The sequence below is a fragment of the Sinocyclocheilus anshuiensis genome, unplaced genomic scaffold, assembly GCF_001515605.1.
Source record: "Sinocyclocheilus anshuiensis isolate Anshui unplaced genomic scaffold, SAMN03320099.WGS_v1.1 scaffold2193, whole genome shotgun sequence".
Classification (NCBI taxonomy): domain Eukaryota; kingdom Metazoa; phylum Chordata; class Actinopteri; order Cypriniformes; family Cyprinidae; genus Sinocyclocheilus; species Sinocyclocheilus anshuiensis.
In genome coordinates, this window is record NW_015552697.1 from 139,503 (window position 1) to 164,564 (window position 25,062).

At 38.4% G+C, this 25,062-nt stretch overlaps 1 protein-coding gene and 1 pseudogene across 3 annotated transcripts in view; one reads left to right on the top strand and one right to left on the bottom strand.

Moving 5' to 3' along the window:
- Positions 1-4,669, top strand: part of LOC107667690 (gastrula zinc finger protein XlCGF52.1-like) — a 6,762-nt gene extending 2,093 nt beyond the window's left edge. For 2 of the 3 annotated variants that reach the window (XM_016459416.1, XM_016459417.1), the window contains exons 2-3: positions 360-511; positions 3,167-4,669. In XM_016459416.1, coding sequence (XP_016314902.1) covers positions 427-511; positions 3,167-4,443 — 1,362 coding nt within the window. In that variant the 5' untranslated portion in view covers positions 360-426 and the 3' untranslated portion in view covers positions 4,444-4,669. The remainder of the gene's footprint in view (positions 1-359; positions 512-3,166) is intronic. The other variant, XM_016459418.1, reaches the window with a different exon arrangement.
- Positions 4,670-12,862: 8,193 nt separating this feature from the next.
- LOC107667689 (uncharacterized) overlaps positions 12,863-25,062 on the bottom strand; it is a 26,023-nt pseudogene continuing 13,823 nt past the window's right edge.

Consider the following 25,062-nt stretch of genomic DNA (forward strand, 5'->3'; position numbering starts at 1 on the left):
ATGGGTGTGTGTCATCAAAGTACTGCGAGAGCTATAAGAGAGTGCGGACGTCTCCTTATGCTTTCTCTCGCCGTACTTTGATGTCATACACCGATCGATCTTCAAGTCGAACACACCTCTTTACTCTCGCTTGTCACATGACCGAGTGTAATCGCAGCCTCTGCGATTGAAAAATCTTGTTTTTCATATCGCGATATTATCGCAGATGCAATTAATCGTTCAGCCCTATTTAAGACCATTAACTATCACCCTGACACACCCAGTGCACTGACTACTGAACAAGGGAGCTGACTGAGACGCACCTGGAGATTTAGTTTGGATTTAATTTTTTCTTTCTTAATTATTCTTAAACATGACAGAGTGGCCAAACACACAGAGAAACTCCTGCTGAAGCAACTGAGACCCACGTGACACACTATTATAAAGATGGCATTTATTAAAGAGGAGAGCGAAGACATAAAGATTGAAGAAGCATTCAGAGTTAAACAAGAAGATACTGAGGAACAAACAGGTTGGTTTTCATTCTTAAAGCTCAAATCTACAGAAATGAATGATATTGTTGAAGAATGTCGTGTGAGAGTCCTAATGTATGAGTGAGCGCATGCAATCACACCAGTGTAATTAGAATGTTCATTCCGTCACATGATCATCTGGGGCCGGATGCACCAGCTGGACGTACACCCGGTTGTAAGACTAGGCTGGACGTAAAAAAATGCACTTTAAGTCGTGTGTAGAATTTATACCCGTTGCACCATCTTGGCGTAGTGCTACGTCTGACACTAAATCTTACGCCTAGTCAGAGGTAGGTGTAAAGTGAAAAGTCATGATTTGCTCGGACATTATGAATTTTTAGGATTCATGTCTGTTAGTTAATTATTACTGCAGACGTGAACTGTAATGTTTTTGGTATTTTCGGGCAGGATAAGTGAATCCATCGCGAATCTTGATGTAGACTAGCTATAGCCTACAACACTGCAAACAGTAATTGAATACAAAATATATTTCTGTACAGTATGTGATAATTATGTAGTAAAATGTTACATATGAACTGGGATTATTAAAAAAAACTGAACTATTTGACACCTTGCTTGGACATTGTAAATGCTTGGAAATATTTAATTCCATTCATTATTTGTAGCGTGCCTGCCATCCAATAATCGCAATAAGTTTTGTGCTTTGTTACTTTTAATCAGAAATAAATTATCAGCTTTCAAATTGTCAATTTTATCACAAAATATAAATGTTATCACAAAACAAACTAAACGTGTTTTGTTTTTTCAGCCACAGAAAGACGCCATAATGTCACATAAAGTCACATTTACCTCAGGAAAGACATTCATTGTACATAAACTTGATAGTCAGCTATAAAAAATAACTCTAGAGAGAAGCATTGTATTACATGTATTATATTTTACTTAACCTTTATGAAATCTGTCATGGGAATGTGCAGGGAGACTTCAGATATAAAAACGCGGACTTGTTAGGAAATGTTTATTCAATGAAATCATGGCGCAGTGGCTTCACTTGTTATGATGTCTTGAGCAATTCAGTTCTATAGGCCTGTTAGTAGTTGTAGCCATTGCGGCGTGAACGTCATCTCACTTATCTATAACTGCGGGAGAATGTGTCGGCATGTCGGCATTGTCTACGCCGGGCATAGTTGCGCCTGATCGTAGTTTCAGTTGGTGCAACAGGTGTAAATATTTATCTTAAAGCTGGACGTTGCAAAGCCCAGCGTAGGGCTTACACCCAGCTTTTTTACATCTAGCTGGTGCAACCGGCCCCAGTAAATACAAATCTGCTTTCACTGCTTTTGGCTTGCTGCTTTTTGCGCATGTAAAATTAATCCCCAGGAAACACTTATCCTCTCTACTTTAAATTAAATTCTAATTTAAAATAATCTTGTCGGTTAACGGCTAATAATCGGTTAACGAGCGTCAGTTGTTGGTTAGGAAAAGTAACCGAAGTGAATATCCCTACTTACCATGTATATGGAATAACCGTTTTATAAAAGCAATAAGCCCCGTGAAGCCATGGTTTACAGTGAATTTATAACAGCTAAGGGGGTTAACAACGCCCCTTAGCTGTTATAAATTTGCTGTAAACCACGGCTTCTTGGGGCTTATTGCTTTATTTAACTGTTGTATAAAATCAGTGTCACATTCGCAGCTGTGCTAATGGTCATGTGGTGTTGCTTTATTGTATGTTATAAATGCAGACTCCACATTTAGAATTTTTGCTGTCGTATGTTTGTTATTTGAGTTTCTTATGTGTGCTGTTGTGCTCATTTGTTTTGATTTCTCCACGAGTCTCTTGCACACAGACAGGCTGTGCGAGCCTCAACTGGCACGAACTTGTTACTGTCAATACATTATCCATTATCAGTTGTCGTTTACACTGGATGTAATAAAATCAGAATCATTCTCACCAAAGTTTCAGTGCCTCCCTAGGTATTTTTGACGTTTTAATCAGGCTACTTGTCCAGTTGTGCAGTTGAAATTCTCTTTCACTTGCCCCTTTAAAAAACCACTTGTCTTGGAGAAGCGTTCATTTTGAGCCCTGGTTATTTGCATTAATGCACAGATCTGTTTTTAACACATCAGATGTTTTGTCTTGTCTTTAATACATAACTGACTGTTTACATTAATTTTGCATCATACAAACTTTTTGAGATGCAAGTGCAATTAACTGCGCACACAGCTGAAGAAAAATGGTGATGCATCAGAGAATATTTTGTTCCTTCAATCCCAGTGACTGTTGGTGACAGGATATAGGCAAATTTGGCAAATGTTTAACTTCATACAAATAATGAATGACTTTTGCAGTCGAACAGGAGTGAAGACTGCATTAGTGGAGCTCAAATGTCACACGTATTGAGTGCAAGTAAGAAAGGGCTGATCATTTATGGAGCGATTGGACTGCTCTGTATGATTTCTCTCTAAATCAGTTCTCCTTTGTTCAGGCTGTGCTTGATAAGTGGTTTTATAACTGCCAGCTTGAATGTTTGAAATTAAAGAAAGCGAAAAGTTAACAATATTGAGAATATGTTCTGAGATTACAGGAAACACATTTTTTGCTAAGTTTTGATACCTTACGTTGGTTTTGATGTCTGTTGTTTTGTGCCTTTAAACTAGTGTTAACTTGCATTTGTCTTTTTTCACTTTAGACATGATGGCCCTTAAAGAGGAGAGTCAAGAACTGAATGAAATGGAAGAGAAATATCAGAATGAGAAAAAAAATGTTATAACTGGAAAAAAATCCACACAGACTAAAAAGAGTTATTCACGGAAAAGAGCTAAGAAGACCAAAGCTAACAGTTATTTCACCTGCCAACAGTGTGGAAAAAGCTTCACTCAAAAACAAAACCTTACAGTCCACATGAGAGTTCACACTGGAGAGAAGCCTTTCACCTGCCAACAGTGTGGAAAGAGTTTCAGTCAGAAACAAAACCTTACAGTCCATATGAGACTTCATACTGGAGAGAACTCTTTCATCTGCGAACAGTGTGGAAAACGTTTCACTAAAAAACAAAACCTTGATATCCACATGAGAATTCATACTGGAGAGAGTTCTTTCACCTGCCAACAGTGTGAGAGCAGTTTCACTCAAAAAGGAAACCTTAAAGTCCACATGAGAATTCACACCGGAGAAAAGCCTTATACTTGCTCTCAGTGTGGACAGAGATTTGCACATAAAAACACCCTTAATTCCCACATAAGAATTCACACTGGAGAGAAGCTGTTCACCTGTGATCAGTGTGAAAAGAGCTTCACAACAGACCTAAACCTTAGATATCACAAGAACATTCACACTGGAGAGAAGCCGTTTGTATGTGGTCAGTGTGGAAAGCGTTTCACACGTAAAGTAACCCTTAATTACCACACAAGGATTCACTCAGGAGAGAACTGTTTTAAATGTAATCAGTGTGGAAAGAGTTTCAGTCATAAAAAAAGCCTCAGCACTCACATGATAACTCACACTGGAGAGAAACCCTACACCTGCAAACTGTGTAGGAAGAGCTTCTCACTAAAAGGAAATCTTAAGACTCACATGAGGCTTCACACTGGAGAGAAGCCTTTTTCGTGTCTTCAGTGTGACAGGAGTTTCACGTATCAAAGAGACCTGAAACGTCATTTGCAAACACATTCTGGACAGAAATGGCAAAGTTCTAAATGTGACAAGAGGTTTAGAAAAAACAGCAATTTTAAAAATCACCGGCGCATTCACTCTGGAGGAAGGCCATTTCATTGTGATCAGTGTAACAAAACATTTATTTTGCCATTACACTTAAAGATACACATGAAAAATCACGAAAACGTGAAACCCTATTTGTGTTCTTTGTGTGGAAAGAGTTTTAAGTGGTTCGGCAAGTTAAAATTGCACCAGAAAATACGGCTCTGTGTGAAATTAAGGAAACGTTCACGCCACAGCCGAATGTCCTAAATGTGATTGTCCGCTTCTTTTATTCGCATTCTTCACCTCTTTAAACTTTGCTTTTTTTTTTTCTTGTCACTCCATTCCATAAATTGATTTGTTAAACTTATACTACAGTGTAAATAAGAGATGAATAAAATGACAAACTGAATGAAATAATGAACATTGCTATGTATTATATGTTTCATCTTTAGTGAGAGAATGCACTGGTAAACATTTCAGTCTGGACTTGAATATGACTACTTTTGGGGCTCATCTGTACGGAAGTCCTAAGAGGCCATGGATTATTAATATTTTTTCTTTCTTTTTTTCTCGTGATCTCGACATAACGAAAGCTGCTTTCTCATTATCACGACTTAATTTTCTCGTGATCTCGACATGACATAAAAGTTGTTCTCCAAGTTAAACAACTAGTCCAGAGGTAGGCAAGTTCGGTCCTAGAGAGCCGCAGTCCTGCAGAGTTCAGCTCCAACCCTGAAAACAAAACTCACCGGATTACTAAGGCTATAGGCAGGTGAGTTTTGTTTTCAGGGTTGGAGCTGAACTCTGCAGGACTGCGTAGGACCGAACTTGCCTACCCCTGAACTACACCAACAGGTGGCAGTACTGAACTGAATATAACTGATGGGGTGTTGTATATCCACTTTACTGTACGTGTTTGGGACAGAATAAGGACCTTCTACGCGATTGCTATAATTTGTGCAGTATTTTTCATTACTGACATTTAATTCATAAATGTTAAATGCTTGAATCAATAAGCTTATTTGTGTAGCGTTAGAGTTCCGTCATAAACCGCTTATTAAGGTTGACATCACTTCTGTTTGCACCTATATTTTTTATTTGTGCATTTTTGAAGTACATGATTGTTAGTTAATAAACAGGGATGTGTTTATCTAGGATGCTCTTCAACAATGTATTTGTAATGTGCATCTTTTCCTTATTTTTTATCTTTATTGTTAATCATTAAATGTATAGCCTATTGATAAGAAATGTGATTTATATGTAAAGTGTATAGGCTAATTGAATTCAGTGATGTTCTACAGTGTTGTAATCTTTTTTATTTTCTGCATTTCTTTGTGGAAAACACACAGGTTAAACAGTCTTTTCAAACAGAAGCTTGTAACGCACATCATATCAGTCACACCATATCCAACATGACTACTAAAAATGACAAATTATATATAATTTATTTCAAATAAAAGGAAAATAAAGCGAGTTGAATCCAAGCAGCTCTAAAAGATTTTAGAATAGTTCTCTGCATCCTTCTGAAGGCAACTTTCAAAACAACTTTTCGTTATGTCGAGATAACGAGAAAATTAAGTTGTGATAACGAGAAAACAAATTGGTAACACTTTATTTCGATGGTCCACTTTAGACATTCTATTAACAGTAAGTAACTTTGCAACTACATGTCAACTAGCAGTTAGTGGAGTATTAGTAGACTGTCTGCTTAATATCTTCTAACACTTTCTCTTCACTCTTCTCTGAGAGTTAGTAGACATGTAGTTGCAAATTAATGAGAATTAGTTGACATGTAGTTACAAAGTTACTTATAGTTAATAGAATGTCTAAAGTGGACTATCGAAATAAAGTGTAACCAACAACTTTCGTCAAGCCTCGTAAAAACTGCCAAGAACGCCCACAACCGATGTCTGTGCATGCAAACTTATGAAAAATGAATTTGCCAAGTCTATGACACCTCATATAAAACAATATAATATTTAAAAAAAAACAAAAAACCCAAGCACAATAAATTAATGTTCACCTTTTATTTGTATTTAGCCTTCATACAAACAAGAAATGTGAAATCAATGTCAAATAATCGTCTCAGACTCACCTAATTAATATTAATATCTTTAACTTCAAACTATAGGCTAACATACACTACCAGTCAAACGTTTTTGAACGGTAAGATTTGTAATGTTTTTTTTTTTAAGAGTTCTCTTCTGCTCACCAAGCCTGCATTTATTTGTTCCAAAGTACAGCAAAAACAGTAAAATTGTGAAATATTTGTATTATTTAAAATAACTGATTTCTATTTGAATATATTTTAAAATGTATTATATTCCTGTGATCAAAGCTGAATTTTCAGCATCATTACTCCAGTCTTCAGTGTCACATGATCCAGAAATCATTCTAATATGCTGATTTGCAGATTATCGATATTTAAAACAGTTGAGTAAAAACTTTTTTCAGGATTCTTTGATGAATAGAAAGATCCAAAGATCAGCATTTATCTGAAATAAAAAGCTTTTGCAACATTATACTGTACATTGTAATATTTTCCCCATGTTTCCCCTTGTTTTTCCTCAATATTTCCACTATGTAATACTAGGCAAACGCAAAGGCGAGAAGAATTGCAACTGACTAGCGCATGTTTAGATAGACCAACAATTTTAAAAAAGTGCAATATACAACTAAAAATAACACTTTTTACAGGCCATTCTGAGGCGACGGTGTGGCATGAAATGTAAGATATTAATGGGATTCCAACCCCCGCCGACAGATCACCAAATACACCGACTTCAAGTCAATAATTTATTGGAGAAAAAAATAAAAGTAATAATACTATAAGGAGCAATAACTTAAGGGTAAACCCAAGGCCAAAATAACAAACAAAACAAGCTTAGAAAATAAAAGACAACCTAATCAATGAATGGAACAATAAATGGAAAACAAAAATTACAGAAAAACTTCCCTGCCTCCCTACAAATAAACTAATCACAAACAAGGTAAAAAATTAAAAATGGCAGGTCACCCCTACGCTCGGAAAGCACTAAAAAATATACACAACAAACAAAAGTGATCAATTAAAAATTGACACTAAGCACAGAATATTTAAGAATCACAAATTAACACAATTATAAATAGCAGGTCACTTCTACAGCATGATCTCTTGAGTGGAATATATATAGTAGCTAGAGGTCTGCTACCCGACCCGAGCCCGACGGGGTCTCGAAATACTTTCGGGTTTCGGGTCGGGTTCGGGTAAATTTTTTATGAATAGCTTCGGGTTCGGGTCGGGCTCGGGTTTATAGCTAAACTAAAACTATATGCAGGCTACGCTGCTTTCATAGACGCACGCACACACATTATTGCACACGACAACACAGCACGGAAACTTTTATTAGTAAAATAGCTTCGACAGGCTACTGACTCGAAACGTTATATTTCTCTGCAATGAGGGGGTAAAATCGCTGTTTTTGAAGGAACTAATATCAAGCTCTCACTGGATCCGCTCCTCTGCTATCAACGAGAGGAACATCTGTACTTTCACAACAGGGGGGAACAGCCACTTTTTGGTTTGTTAAAAAAAAGGTGCGCTCGTTCGCTGGCTGTGCTGATTTAAATCTAGCGCCATAAGCCTAATTACTTGTAGAGAGAGACGCGCAGACACAGGTTCACACACGCAACTTTCATCTCTCTCTCGCTTGCTAATTCAAATAAATTATATAATTAGCCTAATTAATTCAAATAAATGCGATCTTACCACACTACATCTCTGGGTCTGATTTAAAGCAGGCCGAATGCTAACGAGCCTTAACTGACGAAAATTACCATAATTTGCACAATGGAAAAATGAGCGTCTTGTCGTATACAACCATTCAAAAACTCGGCAGAATTTATGTGACCGCTGCACCTGATGTTCATAAACTTTCATAACTGGTAAGTGTATTTTCTTTTGCCTTGTGAACTGGCCGAGCCTCAATGATTCTGTTTCTTTACATGTATTTGCTTACTGACCATTGCATGCAATCGTGAAATACAGCATTTTTTACAATTGGCTATTCGTTGTGGGGGAAAGAAAAAAGATTACGGGTTCGGGCTCTAAATTTAACTGTGCCGCTGGGGTCGGGTCAGACGATCTCGGGTACGGGCCGGGTTCGGGCTTCACTTTAAAGCCCGTGCAGACCTCTAATAGTAGCCCATAGAGCAAATAAGAGAAACCAATCTTTAAACCACAAGAAACAATAACGTGTTGGGGATCTGTTGCCGAGAGGAGGTATTTGGAGTTCTTTCATGCTGAGATGACAAACACTGGAATGAGCTCGCCATCTTGGGAAAAAGTGCCGCCCTTTTAAAGGCGCACGCTGGCAGACTCACCAATCATTGGTCAGCGACCAAACACTGTACTGACTTAAACATAACATTCTCACTTAACAATTAGCTAAAACAGAAACAAACAATTATGTTGTTTCAGACCTTCAGTTACAAAAACGGAGCCTAGACCCAAGAAATCGTATATTATAAACATATTGACAGCTTCTAAGAAAAATATTATATCCACTAAGTTTTAAATTACGATCGGCTAGAAACGCATACGCCTTTTTAAAATTATGATTTAATTTTTAAATCATAGTTTTCAGTCACATGGTGGAAAACGAGACCTGGAGGGCAAAACATTTATAGAACTGCAGGACAGACCTGTAATTTTCCACTTATGTCAATCCATGAATGTTTAGATTCAGAACAACACGATTTACTGAACTCTTCATAGGTATTGTTATTGTTCTGATTACATGTTTAGTTTGTATGTCTGTCACCTTGCTGCAAAATTAGTTTCAAATAAGTAGGACAATAAAAACAAAGAAGGAAACAACCAAAAACACATACTATGCAGGCTATATAAGCACTACATAACTATAATGATCTTTTTAGGTGACCTATTAACCCCAGTGATCCATTTACACAAGTTCGGTCTACTGTGTAAATACGGCTGAGAATGCCTAAATATTGATTATAAATCCACGATTTTTAAGACTACCCCAACCCCAATGTCTGAAGAGGGTGAAAAATTGGGCCTTGAAGGGTCTAGTTTTGTTCTGGGTCTTAGGCATAGACTATAAAATAAAGATGGACGGCACATCTTCACTTCCTTCCACTGCAGAGAAGTAAAGCCAAAATATCCCAAAGATGGGCACTACTATCTTGTGCTGATGATGACATTTGGAGCCAGAGTCTGCGCAGTACTAATCGAGAAGTGGAGCTTTGGTATCAAGGTCTCGCAGACTCATAGAATTCATTTTTTACCGTATTATCTTTTTAACATAAAAAGAATTAGTAACTATAAGTAAAATTAAAACTATTAGTAAATATTTTGGTTTCAGTTTTCAGGACTTGTATGACACACTTGTTCTAGTCTTAAAGGGTCTGATTTTGACTGCACCTCTGATTCCAACTAAAGCCCTATTCGTATGAGACTACTTTTCCAGGGCGTCATTAGAAAAATGTGTTTCACAGACGTACTTTGCAATTTTAATCCCGTCCGAATCTGCCAAGTCTGTGTTTTTCTCACATAATCTTTGTAATAATTCCAAAGCAAATTACCTACTTTTTTTTTTTGGCAAACTCAGTGATCCTCTGAGAAATATAATCTTGTCCGAATGCGAATGACTGTAATTGCAGACAATATTTTTTTACAGCACGTTTCCACGTGTGTTTTGGTCAATGTGAACTACTGTAGACACTCTTACTACTTTTCGATGTGTTGCCTCCCGGTAAAGAAATAAAACAATAAAATGCAATAGCCAAATCAAGTAAACTGTTAAGATTAGCTACTGTAATATAAGCATCAGGTAATCAGTGTTGGGGAAAGTTACTTTTAAAAGTAATGCATTACAATATTGCATTACTCCATAAAAAAGTAACTAATTACGTTACTTAGTTACTTTTTATGGAAAGTAATGCGTTACGTTACTTTAACTCACGTTACTTGTAATATATTACCCCCAACACTGCAGGTAATATTACTCACCATCATTTCTTCACTCAATGACATAATTTTTTTATTACATATGTACTTTAACGAAAATTAAATGTGGTTTACTACAAAAAAAAAAAAAAAAGGTTTTTATAGTTAAGGTAACCACAAATTAACCATGGTTTTGCTATACAAAACATAACTTAACCATGGTATTTGTAGTAAAACTGTGGTTGTTATACTAATGGTAATCAATCCACATTACTATACACAATGCACGCATACAGAGCAAATGATCTCTGCAACGCCCAGATGTACAAAACGGACCCTCCCACCTCTGTAATAAACACAGAAGGGGTTAGTCCCATCCTAATTGGTACATGAAAATGTCGGGAGATAAGAATTAAAACTCAAACGTAGTTTAAAAAACTAGTCCCACCCGAATAGGGCTCAAGTCATTGTTGAGTACAAACTATAAGACATCAGTTTGTGTTAGTACAGCCAACATGATTTGGTTTGACCTAAAAGCTTAAAGCTGCAGTCCGGAACTTTTTTTGGTTAAAAATGATCCGAAATCAATATTTGAGCAAGTACATAACCAGCCAGTGTTCGAAACTATCGCCTTACTTTAGCCCGATTCACAACGGTCAGTTTATAATAATGTTTTCTAATTTGAGTGGTACTGGTAGGTTTTCGCAGGAAATTCGAGCATGCTGCTGCGTCATTACATCACTTCTGTAAACATAAAGAGGTTGTCCCGGCTGCTAGGCTATCGCATGTGAGAATGCTGCAGGTGGCGGATTGTTTATAGCCTTTTCTCACAGCAGCCAGAATAATTAAATGTAATTATATATATATATATATATTTAAATGTGCTTCTGATTACAGATAGCCTGGGATTACACAAGATTTGTATTTTAAAGACAACCAGTTTTTTGGGTTAAAATAATTTTTTAATATGAAATTCGAGTGGTATGACAATTAGATTAGAATGAACAGAAATTGAAATCTACTCGCTTATACACACTACTCACAATTTGAGAATAAAGTATAACAATAATAATAACTTGCACAGTTTGATGTGATATGAGCTAATTTAGATTAAAGCACCATTGGTAGCGCGATTTATTGTAATGCTTTTTTCCTCAGTTGGTCTGAACAAACGTGGCAGACTTGTTACTTACTTGTTCAGATGACAATATCCAGTGAAAATTGAAGATAATTCCGCACACAGCTGCAATTGCAGGTTTTCAAACAGAGATGGCGACAAAGAGGCAAAACTTACGGACTGCAGCTTTGAGTTGAAACAACTTAATTTTAATTTCAAAGTTTTGGTGATATTACGCGGTCAAAATACTTAATTTTTTTAAATTTGGCTTGCATCCAACTCAGAAATGTCCATGCAAATTGTTACATTTTTTGAATACTTGTAATTTGTTTCACTTCAGTAAGAACAAATAAAACATAGCAATTCCAGTTTTGACAGGTGTTTAATATAAAACTAATGGCAACTTTTGTTTGGTCCAAATAATTTGGTAATCGTGAACATCTATGCACACAAAAAAACAAAACAAAAAAAGCAGGCTTTTGACAGGACGTTTCCCTTAAACAAAATAAAACATGTTCAATTTAAGAATGTGGATTTTGATCCTCTGAACTGAATCCAGTGCTTCAAAACTTATGTGAAAAGGAATATCCATAGATTTAGTGTTGCCAAAAACCCATCAAATGGCACAAACCATGGGAAAAATATGTTTTCCAAGCTATTTTGTAAGTAAATATGTAAATATGTTAATTCCAAAAAAGAACACAGAAAACATGAGAAATTTCAACAACACTCATTGCCAGTTTACGGTGTCCACCAAGCTAAAACTAACGCCATAGGCTGTTTTTTTAAACATTAATTTTATCTAGGTGTTCCAAATAGAGGTCTACACGGAGGACCCGAGACCCGAGGACCCGGGACCCGACCCGGGATCCGTACGGGTTCGGGGCTATATTTTAAATGGTCAGCCGGGTCCGGGTCGGGTCCCGGGTCTGTTTAACATTGTGTGTAATACCCGAGTCGATCGGACTCGGAGAACACCCGGCCGTTATCAGAGTCAGTCAGCGCTGTGCGTGTGTTGTTTTCTAACTTTCAACTTGTAAAATTAGGATGAGAAAAGTGTGAGTCGGTAATTTGAAATAAGGTGGAAAAATAAAAAAATAACATGAGCGACATCATCAGAAGCAGGGTCGGCGGAGTTAATGCACACACACGGTGATAATGGATACCTTCATGAGTAATGTGAGTTATTAATTTTTTATTGATTATTTTTTTAATAATATGAATGAACCGTCTTGTTGTTATATCTAAAATTTTTGCTCAGACTCGGCTCAGAGAGCACAGAGATAATAGCAAATAAGTAAAGCGTTCCCGGCCGGGTTGGGGTCCATCTTTCAAATAATTGACGGTCCACGTCGGTTCCAGGTAGTAAATTTTTGACATTTCTCGGTTCTGCACGGGCCCGAGTCCAACTTTCAAAATAATAGACGGGTCCGGGTCGGTTCAGTGTAGCACATTTACGGGTCTCTTCGGGTTCGGGTATGAATTTTTGGACCCGTGTAGACCTCTAGTTCCAAATAAACTGCCAACTGTCAAGCGTACAGCTGCTGTAATTTTATGTACAACTTAACTTTTATACATCACATTTGAATTTGATGACAGCAACCTAATTCTTTACAGTTTTAGTACAGCAGTTTGTTTTTTAGAGACATTACCTTCGGGCTAGCTTTCATATCATCCAGCTCAAGGAAGATCTTTTGAAATGCCTCAAAAGTGTTTTTTAGTTCTTTTGGGTAGCTGAGGTTGAGTGAGTATATCAGTCCCATTAGCAATGCACAGGCCCTGGGTATGTCCAGGTCTTGCTGGACTTCTGTTCCCTCGATCACAATTGTTGCTCTGGCTGGTTCTGACATTGTGGAACCTCTAGTTATAATAATCTTCATCATTTCATTGGCAATATCCCCATCATCCTAAGCAGAACAAAATCAATGTCAGTGTTTTAAGTTATATTTAAAAACAAGATTAACACAAAGTACGGTGTGCCTGACTTACCATATGTTCTTTAAACAGATCTTCCTCATTTTCTCTGAGATATACCACTAAGGAACGGATAGCAGCCTCTCTCCTGCTATCCACAGAATAATCCTGTAAAGGAAACATTTTTTTTTTTTTTTTTTTTTTTTTCCAAAAAATGGAAAAATAAAAGCTGCAAGATTGACAAGGAACAAAGCATCAACAGAACCTCCTCACAGCACAGTAGTAATGATTTTTGGAATTTCCTCAACAATAAAATTAAGACGATCAGAAAGAAAATTCGAGTTATGCAACAAAAGTCCTAAATGCTATAGGACAGTAAGAGCTAACAAAACTTGCTAACACTTTAGATTAGGAAACTATTCATTATTAAATAGTTTATTAGCATGCATATTACTAGCATATTGGCTGTTTATTAGTACTTAAAAAGCACATATTAATGCCTTATTCTGCATGACTATTTGCTAGATCTCTTAACCCTACCCCCACACCTAAACATAACCACTACAACAACTAGGCTAATTACTTACTATCAATAAGCAGCAAATTATGAGTTTATTAAGGGGAAAACTCTTAGTTAATAGTAAATCTGTGTTCCCTAATCTAAAGTTTGACCTAAAACATATTAAATTATCATAACTATGTGGTTCTATATCCACAGCTATTGAAAAAGGTGTTACTTGTAACCTCTGAAGCTCTGAGAGCACAAGTACATGTCAACACATCCCAAAAACTTTCAAGCTGGCAATTATCAAACCCCTTATCAAGACACCCCAGCATGACCCCATATAACTAGTCAATTAGACTGATTTAAAACCTCCCATTTATGTCCAACATATTAGAAAAACTATTTGATGTTATTGGGAAGCACACGCCAGTCAGCAATCAGCTTCACTTACGTTTTCTCTTTAGCACGCTATGAAGACGGTAAAGGTATACCTTAACTAAAGGTATAACTTTTCTAGGCAAGTTCCGCAAACTATACCTTAAGAATTTGCTTAAGGTATACCTTCTTATGTGCGACATTACTAGGTGCTGTCCATGGCAGTGGTGCTGAACTGGTTGATATCGATGGCTTGAGAATCAATTATTCACTCTATGCAGGGGCTGCTTCAGTGCGTTATGTGAGAAAGCTGTGTTCTTTATAAAAGAAGCACTTCAGAAATAGTTGAAACTGCATTTATCAAGGACTCATGGGATCTTATAAAAATAATACAAATTGCAAATTAAATCCAACCCTGGATATTGTATATAATTTTGAAACGAGTGCGAAAACCTCATGCCCAAATGTATCATGCCTCAACCCGCTACACTAACTGGCGGTATGCCTTCACAGGCCTTTGAACGGGTAATTTATATTATCATAATATATTTGCCATAGTGTCTTCATTGACTCCACAACCAGGGTCGTTGCCCAGCAGCCGCATCACATTGTTGGTGTAAATCACAAATTTCTGTTATTGGATGACCTACTCAATAAAAGCGCAACACGCGAAACATATAATAAACAGCTACTATGGCGGAGAAAAAGCAGCTGAATTTCAGGGCTGAGGGGGTTGCTCCGTTGAGTTTGTCTCAACAAAGTTGGGCCAACAAGATCTAAAAGCTGCTGAATTTGCTGCCGTGGCAGATGTGGGGACATGGCCAGAACAAAGGCGGGGAGACACTTGCTTGCAGTCAAAAGGGAGTTTATTGTAGGCCTGGGCGATAAAACGGTATCGATATTTATCGACGGTACACCTTTATCGATAACGGTATAAAAAATGTTCGATACAGCGCACGATATAGGCACGTGCTATGAGTGACGCAGACAGCTCACACAAACACGAACACATGCTGAAATGAGTGCTGTGCCTGCCTATGATGAGGAGATTGTGAATAACAAAAAAAAGAATATTAGTCGAATTTAAAATAAACATTTGCATTTGAATGCAAAAATGGTACATTCGAATGTTAGGAGTGCGTCAGGGAGCGTCATCAGTGGCGCGCGAGATGCAGTGATGATGATGTAAGTGACGTTGCATTTTAATGTTTTGTTAGTCTAGCCTACGAGACGTGCCGCTACTGTGTTATTCATTCAAAATATTAGAGAAATATAGTAGCTCAATGCATAGAAGATCTTGATTAGGTTAAAACCGAAACCAAGCCATTCACACAGAACCCATATTCAGCACATTTTTAGACGGACAAATATGACTGCTGCACTCGCGTCTCATGCAAGAGATGCAAAGAAAGTCATGCAAAGTTAAAACAGTTTTTTGATCTAATGTGCACCTTAGACAAGAAAAATAAACCTAAATTAACTTAAATAGTTATCTGTTAAGTTAATACTTCTAAAAGTAAGTTGTATTCCTGTTGACTAGCAGTGTGCGTGGTAACCACATAGTGTATGTAAATTTACTTTTATCTTACTTTTCTTGTTAAGGTATTAAAGGGTACTGTAACTTATTTTGGGTTATTTGATTTATGCTTAGTTTGGAAGCTGTAGGGAGAGGGTGCCATTTTATTTTGTACTCATGTTTATCCCTGTTTTTGGTTAGTGAGGGAGTTGAGGAAAGTCAACACGGATGCACACATCCTTAAATGCTTTGCTAGGGCTCGCCATAATGAGATAAAAGAGATCGCTCTTACCACAGAAATGCACGCTTCAAACAAAACAGTCAATGAAGACGAAGAAGAGAATGATGTGTAGCTCCCGGCGCCTATTTATACTATAGTCGCACCGGTAGTGACATCATGGCTGTCGCCGGCCAACGAGTTGGTGTTTTTTTTCAATGTATGCTTCAGACACGGGTCACGACGAGGCGTTCCCCATAGCGACCCCTAGAGGACGCAGTTCGAAGTTCCCATGAAAGGGAACCTACAGTTTTTGCCTTGATGTTTTTCAAAGGGAAAACCTCGGGATATCGGCTTTCATAGTCACAAATTACCAACATATATTTGTTACCTGCTTTGCTTTTCTCTACAGGGCCTACAATGTCCATGCCCAGCCGTTGGAAAGGCACATCAATTACTGGCAAAGGCATCAAAGGGGCTTTTGGGGGACCCTGAGGAGCAGTGCTTTGGCATTCTGGACACCTCTTACTAAATTCGGCTAGATCTTTAGTCATGCCTGGCCAGAAAAAAATGTTTGTTGATTCGATAGTACATTTTACGGCGACCCAAATGACCAGCCCAGGGGATAGAATGCCCCAATTTCATGACCATATTGCGTACATTCAAAGGGAGAACCATTTGTGGGGCATTTCGGGTCTTACGATACAAAAGACCATTCTCTAAACAAAAAGAAGAACCCTTAAAAAACATTTCTTTGCCTTGCTTTGCATTTTCAATCATTCTAGCATAGATGGGACCAATTTCAGAATCAGTTTTTGTAGTGTAGTCTGCTGCTCATCTGAGGAACCACACTTAGTCTTGAGTTTTGATGCCAGAAGATACACTTTATTACATCATCAATAAGAATAAAGCGGAGACGCTCTCTGCAGCAAAACATCTCCAGAATGTTTTTCTTTCTCCCCTTTTATACAGGTTGGATTTTAAGGCGTGGGGTACATATTCCATACAGTTTTCCATACATAGAATGGTTCCTTTGTGCATACAATTCTCCCTAGAGAGAAAGCCCCCCCAAGTCTTGTTATGGTAAAGAAAGAAAGCCCCCACCTATGTTTTTCCAGATGTTTCTAATCTTAGGGCCTGTGTTACTTCATAATTCAGGCGTATTAGTTAACACTACTTAGTGACTATATTAGTCACTCTGTTTTATTACCAATGACTAAATGATGCAGTATCACTCTGGTTTTGGAGCATCAGGACCAAACCTCTCCCCCTACCCTTGACTAGGAGGGAGTAAAAGATCCAGTCTCCATACTTTCTACTTCTATAGAAAACAATGTTATAAGCATGAGCGTGCAATTGGTTCAGCGCTTGCCTGTGGTTGTCACAGTTATGTATAAAAAACATAAAAACACATTCAAAACATCACACATAGAATATCCTGCATTGTTTTCTTGTCTTTTTTCTTTTCTTTCCATCTTTTCCGTGGGAACTTTAGTACAGTGATCCAGATGATGCCAGGTTGTGTTTCCCCCCACTTTGACTGCTGCTGGAGTAGCTCTCACCACTTCGTAGGGTCCCTTTTCTCCTGGGCTCATTCCATTTTCTTTTTTCCTGTAAATAGATAGCTCTATGTATGGCAATTAATTTCTTCATATCTGAGCAAATTTTCATTTGTAATTGCTCTAGAGGCGGTCCTTTTAGGAACCTCTACAATATAGCACAGGCATGGGTCGACCCGTAAGCATTTCATGCGGTGTTAAGTGCGTGCTCCTGTTAGTTTGCATGCTAGGACCAGTATAAGTTTTGCCTCTTCCTCTCTGGCCTCTCTGTATTGGCTTTTGTCTCCATTGAGTTCGTTTTCGCCGTAGCTCTTTCTCTTGGCTCTTGAGCTTTTGCTCATTTTTTCTGTTACATTCACACTGCTCGTCCCTTTATCCAAACAGGGCTCATTCTTTCATTCATTTTCCCTTTTATAGGGCTAAAGCATTCATATTTTTTCCCTTTATCTATAGGGCTAATCATTTATTCAGCCCTCTCGGGTGCGGCATGAACTGCGTCCATCCACACCAAGCCACATTTAAGTGATGGACCAAGAGGGTGCGCAGCTCGTACCCACCCAATACGGAATTTATTTATTTTCTCATACATTCACCATCACTCATACGGACATGCATACGGACACAGACACAGTTTCAGTCTCATACAACAAAACACTACACTCTTCCTCGAGTGACCTGCAGTGCTCTCGCTCTTTTACTGATTAATCTCCCTCAACTCAGTAAAAAATCAGCGCCCAGCAGGGAGTTTTGCCTACCCGTGCAGCCCTTTGAGCCTCCTTAAACCTTTTTCTTTCTCAAAGCGGTATCCGTAGGACTGGCGCGCTTTCCTTTACTATATCTGCTTCATTGTTGATTGCTGCCCTTTTAGGCCCAATCCACAATAAATACAGACCATTACACGTAATGTATTTCTGCCTACACCATCCAGCTTCAATTTAGGTTACCTATCAAGGCCTTCCTAATATTAAACCAAATCTGTGCATGCAGTTATTTCTTCTGGGATTTAGGAGGCGAGTGACCAGCCCCTCGAGGTCCTGTGGGGCTCAGGGGACATATTTTCCCTGCGCACCCCTGATTAAAATGTGGAATTGCGCAGCCAGTGGTCTGAGTGTCCCCTTTTCTCTGCCCTGTTCCCATTTTCCGCTATCAAATAACTCCTCTCCTTCTTTCACATCCTCTGTACTTTCGAACAACTTACTTCTCTCTCTTTTCAATCTATTTACCGCTTGTATCTTTTTCTGATTCTTTAATTTTCTCTTCTATATCTTATAACACTTCCTCAAATCTTGTTCTATCTTGGTTGGTTTTCATCTTTTCTAACGCTATGTCTATAACAATCCATCTGTAAATATTTTTCCCTTTCCTTTCTCTGTTGCCTCTGTTTTCACAGCTGGTTCCTTTTTTTCTTTTTCTCCCAGCTCTACTGGCCCTTCTATTTGCATTTCTCCAGTTACTTTTACTGTTCCCTTGAGGATTGGGAACTCTCCCTCTGTGGGCAAATAAGGGAGTGGCTCAGATAATAATCTTTCCTTTTTCTTCGTATTTTTGTCTGCCTCTTTTAATATTTTTCTTGCCAGTTTTATATTTTTTAATATGTCCTCCCCTTCCTTTTTAAACATGGCTATCACTTCTTTTTCCCTTTTTGCTTCTCTTTTTTCTCGTTTCTTACTGATACTCTTAGTTTTATGTTTTTTTTATCAGAGTTTCCATTTCCTCACACAATGTTACCTCAAATGTCCCCTCCTGTGGCCACTTTGTCTCCAGATTTTTTGTTCTCTTCTGCCATTTGTTTGATATCTTGTTTATTAACTCTTTACACAGTGGTTATTTTAATCCTAATATTTCCACTGGAGTGGCTGCCATACTGTTTCATATATTATTACAATTCAATTTTAATTGAACTATTTTAACCAATTTCTCCTCGAATTATATAAGCAAAATTGCTTACCTATTCGGTGGCCACTGGGTTTGTGTTGTTCGTCTCAGTCAGCCCAAAGTGGTTGTCCACTCCTCTGCTCTTTTCCGTCCCATCTGGGTCGCCAATTTGTAGTGTAATCTGCTGCTCATCTGAGGAACCACACTTAGTCTCGAGTTTTGATGCCAGAAGATTACATCATCAATGAGAATAAAGCGGAGACGCTCTCTGCAGCAAATCATCTCCAGAATGTCTTTCTGTCTCCCCTTTTATACAGGTTGGATTTTAAGGCATGGGGTATATATTCCATACAGTTTTCCGTACATAGAATGGTTCCTTTGTGCATACAGTTCTCCCTAGCGAGGAGGGGCTCTTGTTATGGTAAAGAAAGAAGCCCACTTGTGTTTCCCAGATGTTTCTAATCTTAGGGACTGTCTACTTAAGCCACGTAGGCATTTTCCACACAGGCATATGTGATTATAATGGAAGAATAACTGGATATTTAAATGGTTATATTCCTAATGATTACACTTGAACAATTCATACTTTGATTAATAAAAATCTTCAACATTTTCTGCAGCCCCGACATATCAGTGGGGATCTGCCAGTCCCAATTGAATTTTTCTAAACCTTTCCCATTTGTGACTTCTACCACTGTTCCCTAAAACTTGTCTTACCTCTTCTCTGCTTTAGATTTCACAGGCTTCACTGGGTGGGTTAGAATCTCAAAATCATAAAAGGGAAGGCATTTCAAGGGGTTTCCCTCATTCACCTCGTGACTCTAAATTTTGCCCGGGTTAACGCCACATTGCAAGTACTGCCTGGATACAATAAATCCATTAACACAGGACATTCATGACCGATAATCACAGGATATGGCAGTTTTGGAGCTAGCCCCACTTTCATAAGATAAGATTGCTCATTAACCCCTAAATACACTTCACTGGTCGGATAAGACCATTCTTCACCATGGATACATTTTACCATGACAGGGCAATCAATTTCCATAGAACACTCAGATACAAGACCAGCTTCAACTAAAGTTTGGGTGCATCCTGTATCTACTAAAGCTATAACCTTTTTACCATTTAGTTTTAGAGGAATGGTGACTTCACTGGGCATTGGAGTAATGCTAGGTTCAGGTATCATCATTCGGGGAACATAACAGACATTGGTAAGCATTTTATTCAGGTATGGACACATGGGTTTTTTATGGCCTATTTGGCCACAACTATAACACTTAATAGTCCCACCTGTAGCTACGCTTGACGTTTCTGTTTGTTTCACCAGTCTCTCACCCATACTCTTACCGCCTTCTAGCAGTGAGGATGTCTTGCGAGAGGAAGGCTTGTCCCTTACGGTCTTCCACTGAGCATAACTCCAAGGCTCTGTCCTTCGCCTAGCTCCCACAAAGACATCAGCAAGCCTGGGGACCTCCTCAGCTGAAGATGGATCATGCTCTTTAATCCAGGTTTGCCGTTCAGGACACAACATCCTCAAAAACTGCTTCAAAATGATAGTCTCTGCAACCTCATAGACGGTCTTTTCTGCAGGTTTCACCCACTTATAGAACAAATCTTTCAACCGAACATACAATTCTTTTGGAGTCTCTTCCATCAACACTTCCATGGTACGAAACCGTTGATGGTAAGTCTCAGCATTGATAGAATATTTCTTCAATATTGCCTCTCTCACTTGCGCATAGTCCGTCACTTCATCCACATCCATCGTCACATAGGCGGCACGGGCCTTGCCAGTGAGCAGAGGAACTAGTCGAATGGCCTAATCCTCTGGAGGCCATTTACACACTGTAGCGATTCGCTCAAAAGTAGTCAGATAATGCTCAATGTCATCCATCTCACTGAGCTGCTGCATCTTTGACTCCTTCCACAGACCCCCAGCAGTTGGATGTTGCACTCCGTCAGAAATTCTGGAAGAAGTGTCTGGATCCTCACTTCCCCCTGCTGGTAAGTTTCCCCGTGAGGTATGCTGACCCACTTCTCCTTGGAGTCGAAACTGATGCTGCAAAGACCTCCATCTTGTCTCTTGTCATGCATTTTCTTGCTCTTGACGATCTTGTGTCACTTTTTGATCCACCAGGAACTTCTGGAACATATCCTTCAGCTCTGCAATATCCTTTGAAGAACTCTCAGAGGGAATCAGCTCAACAGCACCTCCAAAAGCCCCTTGCAGTTCTTCCCCATCTTCTACAGGGTCCATCTGAGCTGGTTTCTCACCACGTGCCCGCTTTGGTGCCATCACACCTGAAGATTTGACAGCAATGCTCCTCTTCTGGAATATCCCACTGCTGCCACCATATTGTGGGGACATGGCCAGAACAAAGGCGGGGAGACACTTGCTTGCAGTCAAAAGGGAGTTTATTAACTCACAAATAACAATGGAGACATTAAAGTCGACCCTCCTCACGGAGGCCTCAACCAGAACTAACTCCTAAGAGGCCAAGTATGCCCTTTTACACCCAAGGGTCAAACCATCCCAAACACAGGAAAAACAACAAAAAGACAAAAATCATATACACACATAAACAGCTACATAAACTCAATTGAATATGAAGTTCAAAATAAAATAAAATCAACATTACCAAAATACATACAAAAACTGAACAATACAATACATTTATATATACATTCCAAATAAACTCAATAAACGATGACCCACCTGCTCAGACTAGCCAGTAGACCATGCCTACACTACCCAGAATTACATATGATGGTATAAAATGGGAAACAGGAAGGCCGCACTTCCTCTTAAACCCCCACCCCCGAACCATGCTGCAGTCATGAGCCCAGAGGGAAAGAAAAAGGTAAGAAAATGAAACTGATAAACTCTGAATAAAAAAAATACAAAAGATACCTATTGGTGTCTCTTTTTCTTGACCTAATGTGCACCTTAGACAGGAAAAATAAACATAAACACAAAATTTAAACAAACAATAGAAAACAGACATTCATATGAGTAATGTAAACCAAACAAATATAAGCCAAACAAAGCCCAGGCCATAGCTAACCCAAAGATTAAAGATAACTTATGACATCGTCACAGCAGGCGAAATTTTTTCAGAATTGCAGCTTCTGACATGGTAGCCAGAGGACTAGTGTTTTCACGGATGAAATAGTGAACATACACTAAATAGCTACGCGGACAGCGCCATCTTTGATTTAGCACATCTATTCACTGTAACGCTTCCATAGTTTGACCAAACTCCGAACTGATGTACCTTTGGATAATATAATTAAAAAGCTAACAAATATCAGTGTAATGACAATTTCATTATTTGAATGAAAACACTTCAGTTAGCCTAACTGAACACTGGGTGTATTACAGCTTCAGAATTATATTCGCATAGACTGAGATGTAAATAAGCTTTTTGCACAGTGGTGGCCACTAGCGGAGTGAACAGTGATAAGTTATAGCTAAGAGTGGCCCAGACCAACCTTATGAACATATGACTTACAGAAGGTATACCTACTGTAACCAAGAACGTTTCAGGAAACACATTAATGTTAAGTACAGCTTAAAGTATAATTTCAGAATGACGTAGTATTAAGGTGGTTTCGGGAAACACACCACTTCTCATTACATTACTCTAAATGCTCTAGACCAGGGTCGGACAACTAGGCCCTGGAGGGTCACTGACCTATAGATTTGAGTTTCCTCCCTAATAAAACACACCTGCCAGTAATTTCTTGAAGACTTAGTTTAATATATTTATTTTTGTGCATTTAATTAGGGATGGACCTAAACTCTGCAGGACAGTGGCCCTCCAGGACCGGAGTTGCCCTTCTCTGGTTTATTCCCTCATTACTTATGTGACCTGTTATGGCACTATACTTGATCACGTTCACTATATCAGTATCAAAACCTACAAAATAGGTGGATCCTTTTTTACTGATTGGCTTCTACACTATGGAATAGTCTTCCTAGCACTGTTTGGGAATCAGACACTCTTCTAAACTAAAGTTTTCTGTAATTATTTGTCAAGCATACATCTAATGAATTCACACCACACAGCTCAAGCTTATGTTGCGTTATTCAGGTCTGCTCATGCCATTCTTATAGAAATCTGATCTGAATTCATTCAAATGCATCTACATTAATATTAGTCTTGTTGCATTCCTTTCTATACTTGGAATATTTATCCTGTGGGTACTAGATCCTGGCATATCCAGCTCAGACCAAATTTGATGTTGCCTTCATTCAAATGCATCTACGTTAATATTAGTCTCGTTGCATTCCGTTCTACACTTGGAATATTTATCCTGTGGGTACTAGATCCTGGCATATCCAGCTCAGACCAAATTTGATGTTGCATTCCAATGTCTTAAAATCATAACTTGTGTTAAGCAACCAGCCAGAAGCATTTAAATGGATCAACACACTGTATCTCTTCAGTCTTCTATAATAGACTGCACAGAGGATAAACTACTTCTGCTTCCAAATGGACACTACATCAACCTAGACTACCATTCAATCCTAGATGGACTTTTAGACACTTAAGGCCGTGTGTCCACCAAAGCGAGGTTTCCCGCTGAGTGCTGCATGCTTGGCATTTTTTTCTGGTTGCAAAAATTGAAACTTTTATGTATAACGCACACTCATCATCTAAATATTGCTGGTCTCTGAGTATTCATGTCTGTAGCAGATCACATCTTCAGTAATTGTTGATAAAACAAACAATCTGCAAATCAGATACTAGTATTTTCTTTATATTATGACTGTGCTAAAATTGAAACTATTACTTTCTATACTTAAACAAAACCTCACTGATTTCATTATCCTCAATATCACAGCAAAACAAATTACTAACTTTAATTGACAACTATTATATGCTTATTCAAGTTTATCCACAAACATACAGTACACTCAAATGAAGCAACATTTACTATAGGAAATCTCAACTGGATAATTTTTAGTCTTATTGCTCAGCTCTAAACTGATAAATGTGACTAGATGGGACAAAGATTTTATAAACATTAACTATGAATTTCTGGAAAGCTGCCTTGAAACAATGCGCATTGTAAAAAGCACTCTACAGATAAAATTCTGTTGACTTGACCCAGCACAGCACCCCCCAACCAACCCAATATCACCTATGTGAAAAACACTGAAGTTTCTATTTACATTTAATCATTTAGCACACGCTTTTATCCAAAGCGACTTACAAATGAGAACACTAGAAGCAATCAGACCAACGAGAGAACAACAGTATACAAGTGCCATGACAAGTCTCAGTTAGTCTAGCACTGTACACGTAGCTAGGTTTTTAAAAAAATGTTTTATTAAATAATAGAATGGAATAGAACAGAACAGAATAGAATAGGTAAATGCTAGTATTAGTTGGTCAGGTGCTGGCGAAAAAGATGTCTTTAGATGTTTTTTGAAAATGGCTAAAGACTCGAATTGAGATCGGGAGGTCATTCCACCAGCTGGGCACAGTCCAGGAAAAGGTCCGTGAGAGTGATTTTGTGCCTCTTTGGGATGGCACCACAAGGCACCGTTCACTTGCAAAACGCAAGCTTCTGGAGGGCGCATAAGTATATTGGTGCAGCGCCAGTGGTTGTCTTGTAGGCAAGCATCAGTACCTTGAATTTAATGCGAGCGGCTACAGCTCAAGTGTCTTTGCAATGAATGGAAGTAGGGATCTGTAGTTTTCTAAACGTGCTGGATTTAGAGAGGGTTTTTTTAAGCAGTGGGCTTACCCGAGCCTGCTTAAATGCTGTGGGAAATGTACCAGTGTGAAGAGAGGTGTTGATTATGTGAGTAAGCAAAGGTATGACTGAAGAAGAAAAGGCCTGAT